Here is a 13,283-nt window from a genome sequence, read left to right on the forward strand (position 1 = left end):
GACCATCCTGAGGCCCTGCTCCACCCCCCAGACCCGTAACACACGAGGCTCTCCGTCATTCAGCAACACATAAACACAACGTCATCTGTCCTGAAGGGCAGCTCAGGCTGGGCTCCCGGAAACAGTGACACTAAGAACCGCCCCCTCCCCATCCCATCCCTTTTGTGTTCTGGAAAATGCCCTAAGCAGAGAATCCCTTCCCCATGTGACTTAGACCCGTTCGCCACAGACAGACTCAAGGACACCCCCTGTTCACCCAGGACCAGGCCAGACGCAGAGCCCTTGTTCCCACCCTGTGCTGAATGCTCATCATCCCCCTGGCCTGTCAGGACAAAAGGCTTGGGAACAGACTCTGAGCTCAGTGTGTCTGCTGCCCGGGCCTGGACACCCCCTAACCCAGACACCTCACCCACCCCTCCACCAGACACAAGAGGATCCCCGCTCCCCGGCTCTAGGGGCGTATGCACAGCCTATGGCCCCGGAGGTCACCTGATGGGAGACATCCGCTTGTGACGATCCTTTTGAATAAAGACTCTCCTTGCTCAACAAAGCAAGTGAGCCCTGTGGGGGAGGAATGAGGGGTGTGAGAGTGTCCCAAAGCCCCACGTGCTGCAGCTGGTCTCTGCCAGGTCTGAGGGCTGCAGGCACGGGAGCGGGAGGACAGGGACGCCGCGAGGGGGCCGGGCTGACTGCCGGGCCCCTGTGCAGGGCCAGCCCAGTGAGGTAAGCGGGATGCACACACCCACCACGAACAGCAGACAAGGCCACAGGGCAGGGCTGCGTTCTGATGGCTTCCCTGCGGGGGCCCTGGCAGGGCAGCCGTGCTCCCCAGACAGGTGGTCCCACAGCTGTGCCTGGTTCTGTGGCTCCTGAAGGGTGGCTCAGAGGCGCCGGGACATCCCGGCGGTGCGGGGTTTGTGTCTCATTCGCCCCGGCATCCAGTGGCTGTTTGCAGAATGGATGGGGTCATGAGGACTAGGCAGGCTCCGGGGACAGAGCCCCCGATGTGCCGGGACAGGGAGGGCCCACGGGAGGAGGCGCAGACAGGCACCCCAGCAGCAGAAGGCAGCACGCAGAAAGGGAACATCTGGGCAAAGGCAACTGACACTGACAAGTGTCCCCCCAGCCCCTGTCCCGGGTGCCCGGGACCCTGGCAGGCAGGCCTCACTCAGCTCCCGGAGGAGGACGCCAAGGGCAGGTGGGCCCAACTCCCAGGCAGGCCCAGGGGCACCCCTGAGACGTAGATCCCACCAGGAGCCGGGGTGGGAGCCACGCACGGGCACGGCTCGGGGCCAGGCTGCCCACGGGCCTGAAGGTGAGCTTCCACTGGGGGCCCGGAAGCCCCCAGAGCCACCCAAGGACGGCGCCCACCAGGGACGTCAAGCGGCAGCGGCTGTGGTGCGCGAGGGCGGCGGGCGCTGGGAGCCGTGCGCCTGGCGTGGGCACCAGAAAGCGGGAGAGTGGGTGACGGAGAGACTCAAAACACCTTAACTTAGTAAATGTTTAAATCATGCCATTATTTTCCTGATTGCTTCTAAAACTGGGGCTCATTAAAAGCTCTCATGGAATCTTTTTTCTGTTCCTTTGCTGGCACCACGTAATAACAACCTTGCACGGGACATAATAAAACCTCGGTAAGTGTGTGTGTGCGTGTGCGCGCACCTGTGCGTTCCCTCACTTTTAAGAAGGAAAAGAAAGAAAATACCACTGCGCTTTTTCTATTACGCGATCTCTTCTTATAATTAGAATCTTGGCAACCATCCGCCTATGAACACGACTGTTCCAGTTAATGGAACAGCCAAACTTCACTGATTTATTCCCATATTTATAGGTATCGGCCACGTCACCCCCTCCCCGCCCCCCGCCTTCTGGCTGCACAATGCCACCTTCAGGGAGGGTAGCTGGGCCCCGTGGCTCTGCCTCCTCCCCAGCCTCCTCCCTCCCAGGCCTGCCAGGCAGCCATGGCAACAGACCAGCTGGTGTGCTGGGTCAGGTGCACACGGCTCCGGAGGGGGCAGGGAGCACCAGTCCTCACAGGTGAGATCAGGTAAGGTGGGCTTGGGCGGGGGAGCCCCGCGCAGACACGGCCGTCCGGCCCGGGGGGCTGCCCAGGCTGGGAGCGGACAGACGACTAGGGCTCCGGTGCGGTCAGCCAGACCCGAGCCCGGCAAGCCTGCCCCACGCTGGCAGTGGCTAGGGGCACGCGCCCATCTCATTCGACCTCCCCCCACCCTGGGAGACGAGGCACTGCCCTCCCTCCAGACGGGAAGAGCCAGCCTCAACCAGGATTAAGTGGCCGTGGGCAGGGCAGGGCTGGGGCTCAGGGGCTGGCTCCTTCCGCTCCCGGCTCCCGGGCCCCGCGCCCCCTCGGCGACCGCCTGCATCCTTCCCATCTGGGAGAGAGGCTGAGAGGCAGGGGTCAGACACTGCAGCCAGCCGGCACAGCCCCGCTCCTGAGTCAGGCAGCTTGGGCTCGAATCCCTGCTCTGCCACACACGAGCTGCATGGCCAGGCCAAGTGACGCGGCTTCTCTAAGCCTCCGCTCCGTCTCCGATAAAACTGGAACACGGGAGTGCTCACTCTCACAGAGCTTTTGTGGGGGCTGCTAAAATGATGCATATAAATAAAGGCAACAGAGCCCTCTCATTAAGTCACAGATCTGCTGTGGAGTCCCAACACTTAAGACACATTCATCCATCCACCCCCCCATCCATCCACCTACACACCATCCATCCACCCATCCATCCATCCGCTTATCTGTCCACCTACCATCCGTCTCCCATCCATCCATCCCTCATCCTTCCACTCGTCTATTTGCTTGTTCGAGGAACAGTCATCAAGTGCCCAGATAGCATCATGTGTCCTTTGTGGTGCTGGGACCGCTGCAGTGACTAAACAGACAAGGATCCCTGCCTCCGTGGGGCTTCATTCTCACGAAGGGAGATAAATATTAACATAAAGCACTGAACAGTATGCTAGACAAAGGAGAGGGACACTGGAATTCTAGACGGCCAACATTTGAGCCAAGACCTAAAGGTAGAAGGAGTAAGTTGCTCGAGTGTCTGTGCCAGCATGTGGAAAGAGCCAGGACAGCTGGAGGACAGGGACGGGGAAAGTGTGGTCCACGAAATGGCGTGTGTGTTGGGGGGGTGGGGCCTGGAAGTGCACCTCCCAGAGATGGCCACCCCGACATACCTGCTGTGCTTCTCCTAAGAAGGGACCCTGGCATGCCCCCACCAAGGGGTGGGCCCGCACAGGCCGCCGGAAGTGCCGTAACCAACAGGGCAGAGGCGAGGCTGTATGACTTCCAAGGCTAAGTCACAAAAGCACCACGGGCTCTTCACGCTAAGAAGCCGGGAAGACCCCAGCACCTGGAGACAGCAGAGTCTTCCTTCCCTGGGAAAACGCCGGCACCCGGAAGGCCCACCCTGCCATTACCGCATTGGTGCCCAGGCTCTCGGCCGACCTCAGCACCTCAGTGACAGCGAAGCCTCGCACCCGGGTGAACCCCCCGTCGGCAGCAGGCTGCGCCAGGCCGGGGAGGGTCTGACCTGGGGCAGGGGCCTCAGAGGAGCTCCCCAGGGAGGGCGGGGTGGGGCCGCCGTCAGCTAGGCGCTGCCCCAGCCACACCTGCCGGCGCTGACTCTGCCCAGGTGACGTCCCTGCCGGGCAGCTCAGCTCTGCAGCACGCTGTCACCCGTGGGCTGACAAAGATCTTTCATGGTCCCTTAACCCTTTCAAGGAGAGACTGGTGTCACTGTCCCCTCTCACAGGCAAACTAAAGCCTCCGCAAGAGACCCCGGGGCTCCCATGGCCAGGCAGTGGCATGGCTGGGGCTGGGAGCCTGGGCCAGACTTCTATTTCCCCTCTGTGACCAAGAGATGCCCGAGGCCAGCCAGCCCCTCCCCACAAGGGAACAAGGAAGCTTCTACCTTGGCCACTGGGGGGGCCTCCCCTGCCTCCACCCTCCCTCCAGGCTCTGGCCTGCCTGCTGCCTGCAGCGAGGGACTGTTCTTTCCGCCACAGCCCGCAGCTCTGGTGGTGACAGGCCACGAGGGCCCAGGGATGGTCCCGGCTGCAGCTGTGAGGACAATGGGCAAGCCACCTTCCAGGGGCAGCCTCGTTCCCGGGAGGAAGAAGCGAGGGGCAGCCTCGCCCGCGGGCCTGCAGCACAGGGTCCCGGACACGACCTTCTGCTCCCCTGGGAGGTAGGCACCTCCCAGGGCAGGGAGCTCAGCCAAGGTCTCGAGGGGCGCCTTCCTGTTACTGACCCTTAGCTCCACCTGAAGTCACCACGGTGCCCCCAGGGATCCCCAGAGCCCATTGTCTGAGGTTCCCCATTTCTGACAGCCCCACAGGACCAAGAAATGGGCTCAGAGAGGGGACCTGAGACCAGAAGGGACAGGAGAGGTTGTGGCTCGGAGAGCTGGCTCTGCCCAGGCTGGCGATGGCCCTGCCGTATGTGCTCGGTGGCCGAGGGTACGTCGTCAGTGGGAACAGGAAGTAGGGACTCACCCCTGCGGGCCAGACTCCCAGGAGAGGACGGCCAGAGAGGAGGGGTCGGCCGGCAGTGCCGGCACTGGCTTTGGCACAGCTTTGGCAAGGGGCAGCACGCGGGCCTGGGGACAGAACGCTCCACCGCCCGTCACCCGCCGACCCGCGGTGGGAAGGGGCAGCAGCTCCTAGACACGACTTAACTGTGTGGCTCGTGGATCCTGCTTCTTCCCGCCCACGCCCAGTTAAAGCCTGAGCTCCCACTGGGACGTGCAGTCCCTCCCTTCCTTCCCTCTGCTCTACTGACGGGGCCACTGGCCCGGAGGCTGCCAGGCACCAACACCTGCCCCAGCATCCCTGACACCCTGCCCCCTGGAACCCTGGGAGGTCTGGGGTCACCTAGGGCCTGGCCCATCTGGGACCAACGTCAGGAAGGGGCCTTAGGCTTGGAAGCCAGAGACCACCCGCCTCCAAATCAGGGGCCAGGAGAAGGAGCCCCAAGGAGGCCAAGAGCTAGCCCCGTGGAAAGTGGGCTGTGTCCCAGCCCCCTCCACTCCCTGTGGGAGGGACTCACCCGCCGACCTGGCTCCTGCAAGTGCGCTGCTCACCTCCCCCAGGAGGGGCCAGGGCCCGGGCCGCGTGGGCCCCAGCAGCGTGGCCTCCCCCATCGGGAAGTGGGGGACAGGGCCCTGACTTGTGAGCGCGTGCCTGGGACCAGGGTGCCCGGGCTGGCACGGCTCCCTTCGCGGGTGCAGGGCTCCGGCCCTGCGCTTCTCACTGGAAAGGGCCGTCTGAGCCCGAGGGCCTAGCGCGGCCGTCCCTGGGGCGGTGAGGCTCCTGACACAGCCAGACGCAGCTCTCTGTGGGTGGGTGTCCCCAGAGCTCTCCCTCTGAACCCTAGTCTCCCCGTGGGGAACAGAAGGGGGAGGCCACCAGCCCGGGCCTCCAGACCGTGAGGGAGAGTGTCTGGGGCAGGGGTGTCTCAGGCTAGCCCTACAAGGCAGCCCTGCAGCCCTGCTCTCATACTCCACAACTCCGGCAGCCTGATGACAGCCAGCCAGTGCTTCCCACGGGAGGGGATGTGAGGCCCAGGGAAGGCCTGGGCCCGCCACAGGCCTGCCGGCACTTGGTGGCAGGAGGATGGAGCCCAGGCTGGGAAAGCACGCAGAGTCCAGGCCCAGGAGGCCAGGGGTCAGGACAGAGGACAGCTGAGTCCAAGCCCGGGGACAGCTGTGCTAAGGTCATCTGTGAGCAGGGAGGAGCCGGACTGAGCAGGGCCGTCAGGGGCATGGCCCTGGAAGGGCACAATGGGTCAGGGCGAGGCAGCGCAGGGCGGAGCCGGGCTAAGGGCGGAGCTGAGTGCGGCTGGGCGGGGCTTCATTAGGCAAGGCAGAGTGGGGGGGAACTGTGCTGAGCTGGGCAGGGGGCGGGGCGAGGCTGGGCAGGGCGGAGTAGGGAGGGGTGGAGATGGGGAGGGCGGGGCTGGGCGGGGCTGAAGCTGGGAGGGGAGAGGCGTGGCAGGGCGGAGCTGGGCGGGGCAGGGCAGACTAGGGCGGGGTGGAGCTGGGGAGGGCGGAGCTGGGCGGGGCTGAAGCCGGGAGGGGTGGGGCGGGGCCACCCCGTCCCAGGGCCAAGCACTTCCGCTGGAGAAGCGGAAGCAGCAGAGCTGGATGAAAGCAAGGGATACAGGGACACTGCTTACAGCTTTCTGGGCCAGCGGTCTGGGCACAGGGACCCTGCGTGGGGCCGGCGGGGAAAGGACACGGGTGATGGCACCGCGTCTGTGGGGCTCCAGGCCCCCTTCCCAGCCCTGCACAGCCACCTGGCCAAAAAGCAGGTCCAGGGCTGGGCAAGCAGGCAGAGACCCTCCTGGACAGCAAGCTGAAGGGCAGCAGCTGATGACCTTGGTGGACAGGAGCAACTTCCCACATGGGAGCCACTAGAGGATGACAGGCTGCTTTACGGGGGTCCTTACCCGGCCTGGAGGAGGGCGGCCCAGACATGGGTGTAGGACACAGGCCTCTATCGCTGGGGGGAGTGGCCCCTGTGGTGGGGGGGCTGACCACTTGTCTGGGTTCATTCAACACGTCTGTCGAGCAAGCTGCTGAGGGCCCTGGGGATTGGGCCGGACACCTGACAGGTGAGGCCCCTGTTCTGCTGGACAATAACAGGCTAGCAACCAGAGGCAAAGGGGAGACCGTGGGGGGCAGGTTGTGGGGGTGGCAAGAGCCTGCTCAGCTCCACAGGGAAGCTGCCAGCAGCTCAAGTGTGAGCCACCCCTGTGTCTCCTGAGGCTGCTCCCCACAATCCGCCCACACCACGGTCCGCTGTCCTCTCCAGCTCTGGACAGACAACCCCCATCACCCTGAGCAGCTAGGCTCCAGGCTGGCCCCGTGGGGGCCGGGGGACACCCGTCTGTCCCTGGGACTCCAGCCTGGCCTCTGCCCCTGGCTCACTCATCACATGGAGAAGCTGTCACTGGGACCAGCTGCAGCACTGGGGGAGGGAGAGGGGACGTCGCAGGTGCACTGGCAGGCGGCCTTGGGAGCAACATGGCAAGCCCCTGGCTGCTCCCACGCCACCCTCGTGGGGCAGAGGAGGGAACTGAGGCTCAGCACGCAGCTGGCCACAGTCCGTGCAGTCCCCCGCTGACCCCCGTCAGGCTCCGAGGCCCACAGACAGGACTGGCCGGATTCAGGCCCCAGGTTGGCCCGCAGCCCCAGGCCCCTCCAGCTCGGCTGCCCCGCACAGGCCTCCACGTGGGGCCCATCACCCCTGGTGAAGCCCACCCCTCCACCTATGCTCACCACACAGAGAACCACAGCAGGGCACAAGGAACCCCACAGCCCACCTCAGAGGTGGGCCCTCGACCTACTCAGGGGCCCCAGGCCATGCACTTGGTCGGCAGGGTCAGCTCCCTGGGTGCCAGCACGAGGCCCCATCATGGAGAGCAGCCTGGCCCCTGTCCCTGCCCCCACCGCCCACGGTGCCAGCAGGGCTGCGGGCCCTTCCTGCAGGACCTCAGTTCTTGAGCCAGAGACAACAGCAGATCCCCCTCTAGGGACCCCAACCCCCCGTGTCTTTAAGGGTGACCATGCCTGGACTCCCTCGTCAGCCTCTGGCAGAAAGTCAGTCCTGCTGTGCCAACAGAGAGGCGTGGGCGTGCGTGTGTTTGGTCCTTATCTGGTGTCTCACGGAGAGCAGAGGCCTGTCTCCGGTGCTGCCTCCTGCCAGGGCCCCGAGCAGGTGCACCTTCCCCTTGGGGGAGCAGGACAGGGTGAGGGGGTGGGGGCTTCACCGAGGCAGCGGCTGCAGTGGGGGGACCCCAGAAGTAAGGGGCCGAACCCCGCCTCTCTGGGGGGGCATCCACCTCCTTCAGGGTGGGACAGGAGACACGGCAACGGGTCCTGAGCTGGTGACTCAGTTTACCACCTTGCCCAGGTCCCTGTTTCTCTAGACAAAGGTGCTTTCAGAGGACGTTTGTCCAGAACCCCAGCCCCTGCAAGAGGCTCCCCCTCCCCCTGCAGATGAGCAGAGGGAGGCCCAGGGGAGAAGGGGGGGCGGGGCTCACAGGGCTTCAAGCCCCCCACTGGCAGGGCCAGCAGCCCTCCTGCATTCCCGATGCACCTCCGGTGTCCAGGGACAGGGGCCACCGGTACAGGGATTCACATGGTCACGCCCCTGCTTGCACACACGCGCACACTCGCCAGGCCAGGGCCTCACCTCAATCTGCAGAATGGCCTCCTCGCGCAGCCGGATGGCCTCCTCGTCCTCCTCGGTGATCTCGGGAAGCAGCGCCTGCTCCTGGCCCTGCCACATGCCGTCACCCCCGTTAAAGATCTTTTCATCGTCGGGCAGCTCAGCAAAAGGGGCCCGGGGACTCTGCTGGCAACAGAGACAGGCCGGTTAGCCCGGGTGCGGCCCAGGAAATGGCCTTGTCCCGGGCCGGCAGCGGCAGCTCCACGTTGGGGCTAAGCCTCGGCTCTGGGCACCAGGAGCCTCCGGGGCTGTGCACGCCCCCCCACCCCGCACTCCTAGGAGGGGAGAGGCCCCACGGCCCGGGTTCTGCACCCCCGACGGGGCCTCTGGCGGGCCGCCTTGGGGGGGACGCCCTCACAGGGCTGCCCCAGCGATCAGGGTCCGGTGGACACGCCGTGCCGGCCTCTGGCCATCCCAGGCCCAGCTGCGGGGCGCCCCCGGCAGACCCCCACAACCCCGCGGGAGCACCTGAGTCCTGGCATCCCCAGCTCCTGGTGAAACCTGTTCACACACCAACACAAACCGCAGCTTCTCACGGGAGGCCATGCGCCCACCGGTTCCGGAGGCGGCCGTGGGTCCCAGCGGGAGCTGTGGAAACCGAGGCGTGGGCTCCCACACGGCTGGGGGTGCGTGCCCCCGGGGACCGCGTGTCGTCCTGCGAACCCCTTCGCTGTGACCAGGCCGCGGGGAAGAGAAGCCAGAGGGTTTTTCACGTGGTTTCATTCTTTACTGATTTCTTTAGTTTACCAAATTTGGGGATCCAGTAAAATGGCGGCTCTTCCCTTCCATTAACCATCTGCTCTCCGATGGGATACTCTGAGTACAAGCGAGGCGAGTGTCAGGTCCTGAGCGGGGGAGCTGGGGTGCCTGGGGGGGGGCGCTGTCTCCACCCTGGGCACCGCACAGGGGAGAGGAGAGCGGGAGGTAGGGGTGAGCCCCACGCCGGAGCTGTGACTTCACGCAAAGGATGTGCGCGCCTCGGCCCTGCCCCCATCAGGATGCCGGGCCCGGCACAGCCCAGGTCCCCCCCCGCCCGCCACCCCGGGGTCAGTCAAGCTCTCCTTCATGTCAGAGAGGTGAGTGTGGGTACGCGTGTGTGCATGTGTGTGTGTAAGAGAAAGACATCAAAAGGGCAACAGGGAAGGCTGCAGGACAGGCGGAGCCACCTGGCAGCCCCAGGTCCCACCCCCAGCCCCCCAGTGTCAAATCTCCTTCGAGCCAGCTGTCTCTGACACTCCTGACCGCCTGCAAAAGACAAAGCACTATGGGCCCGTTTTACGAACGAGGACACTGGGGCCGAGAGGCCAAGGAACCCACAAGAGGCAGCAAGTGAAACCCAGCTGAAGGCTCCGTGGTGCACCCAGCCCAGGGGTGGCAGGGGGGCGCGAGCCTGAGCCCACGGCTGGAGCAGCTTCCTCCCCAGCTGACTCCGCGCCCCAAGCCGCACCGGGGCCTCCTCAGCTCCCCTCCTGCCCAGAGACAGAGAGCAGGACACAGCTGCCGCCCCCAGTCACCCAGTGCCAGCCCCGAGCTCCGATGAGCCCCTCGTGCGTGCCGGCGACGGGCCGGGGCCGAAATGCAGGGCGGGACGTCCGTCTCGGGGCCTCCCTCCCCAGACTCCACGTCGCTCTGCGGTGGTCAGCCCGCAAGGAGGCTTCAGAAGCTACCACCTGCCTATCCTCTCCTCTCCCTTCATGACGAGACCACCTTCCTGCTCTCCTGTGCCACTCGGCCACGTGGCAGGGTGCTGGCCGTGCCACAGCCACCACGGCCCGCCAGGCGGCCTTCAGATGACCTGGGCAGCAGGGAGAACACAGCCTGTGCCGCGCGCGCTCAGGGCCCGTGACCGCCCACCCTGCGTCAGGCCTGGGGACACGGCGGACGGACGCCAGGAGCTCCGTGCACAGACACAAAGGCTTCAGCGCAGTTCTCACCGACGCCAGCACGGGCAGGCCCAGGACACCCTGAAAGCCACGTGTGCATGTGCGACGACACCGAGGAAACACAGGGACGGCTGGACAGCCCGGGCGACCTGCCTGCGGGAGGCCCTCGTGACCACGGGACCACCGCTAGGAGCCCCGGAGGGACAGGTGCTCTCTCCAGTGCCGCCCACGCCCTGTGTGGTGGACGCGCTCACCCTCGTGCAAGGAAGGTACCGTGAGGCCCGCACTCACCCAGCTCTCCTTCCAGAGCCCACGTCCTCCCCCAGTCCACATGCCACGGGCAGAGCCCCTTCCCCCAGAGTCAGCAGAGGCCTTTACATAAATAAATACGTGGATACGTGAATATAAAATAAAAGACCAAAAAATCCGCTGACAAGCACTACTGGTCCAAGGTGGCAATTACCACCCCCCCTTCCCGGTGTGGGCTGGAGGAAGCGAGCGGTGCCAGGAGGGGCTGGCACGCAGCCGAGCCACGGCGTCTGGCCCAGCGCCTGCCGGCACGCTCTCCGGGCCTCGGCGTCCTCATCTGCAGAATGGGACGACGACCCCACACCCCCGGGTGCCCGCCACACAGCAGCGCCCCCCCCAGGAGCGACCCTGTGGGGCCCCCCTGCTGCCTGCCGGCGCCTTGGCCCGGGTGGCAAGGCCCTGGGGAGTTCCCCGGATCCCCCAGCCCAGGGTCTACCCCCACGGCACGGGGCTGACACCCCACCCCGGGGTCAGGACGGGAAACCTCACTGCCGTCCGCAGGCGCACAAGGAAAGGAGGTGAGCGCAGGCAGGCTTCGGGACACAGACGCGGGTTCCTGCGTGGAAGCCACGGTGCCGCCCTCAGACGGGAGCGTGTGCACCGCCTCCCCCCCACCCCCGCCCCCCCAGGCCATCCCAGAGCAGCAGCGGGAGGCTCCACAGGGCCTGGTGCTTCCCAGGGACATGCGACAATCCCCCGTGGTGACAGCTGCCCGAGGCCCCCTCACTGTGCAGCCGGGGACAGGACACAGGAACCCTCACTGCATCTGCTCCCGGAGAAGGGACTGGAAGACCACAGTGCTCCTATACAAGGACCCCTACAGACCCACTAACGGAAGCAGTCAGACACACCCGTGACAGACGTGCCACGGGGCACCACGTGACCTCCCCCGGAGTCTGGGGCTCCGCGGAAGCAGCACGAAAGCTGGGAGCAAAGGGCGTCTGCGTGCCTCGCCTCCCCAGGTGCCCTCACCTCCCGGGGTACGGCCCACCCACGCCTCCCCGGGTACGGGCCGCACTCCCTGAGCGGCTCGTGACAAGACAGGGCAGCAAGAAATGGCTTGAGCGCCTGATCTCGTGCAAGGATCAGAAAGTGTCCCTTTATTCTCCTCACAAAGACCCGATTTGGGGATTAGGGATTTGCTGGCAAGACGCTGGGGCCGGCGTGGAGGGGACAGCCCTGTGATGGTTTTCCAGCTCAAGAGGCGGCCAACAAAGAGGGCTTTCTCCTCCCTCCAAGGCCGACGGTTTGGGTCCCGCTCTGCACGGAAGAGACCCACAAACCAACGTGACTGCCGGACCTCGGGGCTGTGAGTGGTTTCCCGTGAGAAGAACCAAGGCCTGCGGCGCCTTCAGGGAGGCGGGGAGGAGGCACACCAGGGTCCCAGGGTTCCCGGGGGCTCTGGGAAACGGGCCACTTTCTCGCGCACTCCGACCCTGGGCTCCGCGCAGGAACACCCGTGACCCGTGGGAGGGCAGGGGTCAGGGTGCGAGCCGGTCCCAGGCCTGGGAAAACTGCTTCTGTTTCGCAGCCCAAGCCTGGTCATCAATTTCCCCACAGAGTAAATGACTCTGTTTGTGAGCTAACGGAAGTTTCTGGAGACTTGTCAAAGCCCAGAACGTCGGAACTGGCAGGACTGTAGCAACCCTTCCCCCAACACCCACATGAAATAACAGAGCCGGGGCCCTCCCGCCCTGTGCCCAGCGGGGCGGTGAGGCAGGATTTCCGGGGAGCACAGGAAGGTGAGGCGTGCTTTTCCCGCCGCGGCCGCGGCCACGCGCACCTCCGGTGGAAATCCGTGCCGAGCCGGCCGACGGCAGCACAGACTGCGGACGGTCCCCCGTGAGGGGCGGGAGCCAGCCCACACACACCGCCTGGGCCTCACCTGGTCTGAGACTGGCCCACGTGGCCGCCAGCCACGGCCCAGAGGGTCTGAGCCGGACACTCGGCTCAGATGGGAGAAGGGGGCCGCCGGGCACCCCTCACTCCCGCCAGGACCGCCGCCGGCAGACAGCAGCCACACAGTCTGCGGCATCAGGGCAGCAACGGTGCCCGCGTCGAACAGGGGACGATTGTCATCGCGTCATTTCCAGTCTGCAGAACTCCCGGAAATAACCTGATCTTTCACAATTTCTCAGAAGCACTGCTGACCCTTCCCTTCCTTTTCTAAAAATTCTGCTGAAACACAACACATCTACGTACAGTCCGATGCCCAAATCAGAAGCGTACGGGTCTGAATTCTTAGACGGGAGAGACCGCGAGCACTGCCAGCGTCCCAGCACCCCAGAAGGGTCGCTCCAGCCCCCCGGTCATTCGGCTGCCTCCAGCCCAGGAAAACACCGTCTGGCTTCTAACACTGCCCACCACTTTGACCTGCTTTTGATCTCTGTCCTCTGCGGTTTCAGGCTTCTTTGGCTCGCCATCCTGTCCGAGGTCACACCGGGGGGCCTGGCTGGCGACAGGCTTCTGCGCGTGAATTCCGCACCGAAGATCTTGCCGTTCCGCTGAAGGCTGGCTCCCTTCCCAGGAGTCTGCTGTCTCGTGTCCGGCTGCCACGGGCATTCTTCAGTGTGACCTCTGGTGGGCACACGTGTGCGTCCACGCACGGCGTGGTCACGGGAAAGAACACGCGTGACTCCAGTGAACGTTTCGGCGTCCCCGAGTGGTCACCGTGGGGTCACACGAGTCTGCTGTCTCGTGTCCGGCTGCCACGGGCATTCTTCAGTGTGACCTCTGGTGGGCACACGTGTGCGTCCACGCACGGCGAGGTCACGGGAAAGAAAACGCGTGACTCCAGTGAACGTTTCGGCGTCCCCGAGTGGCGGCGCCGCTCCGCGC

The 13,283-nt window shown here is 65.2% G+C and overlaps 1 protein-coding gene across 1 annotated transcript in view; it reads right to left on the reverse strand.

The window, feature by feature from the left end:
* TSNARE1 (t-SNARE domain containing 1) overlaps nucleotides 1–13,283 on the reverse strand; it is a 102,060-nt gene that overhangs the window by 13,750 nt on the left and 75,027 nt on the right. Inside the window, 1 exon segment of the mRNA XM_042973238.1 lies at nucleotides 8,218–8,376. Within this exon segment, the coding sequence (XP_042829172.1) occupies nucleotides 8,218–8,376 (159 nt within the window).

This window comes from Panthera tigris, chromosome F2, assembly GCF_018350195.1.
Source record: "Panthera tigris isolate Pti1 chromosome F2, P.tigris_Pti1_mat1.1, whole genome shotgun sequence".
NCBI lineage: Eukaryota > Metazoa > Chordata > Mammalia > Carnivora > Felidae > Panthera > Panthera tigris.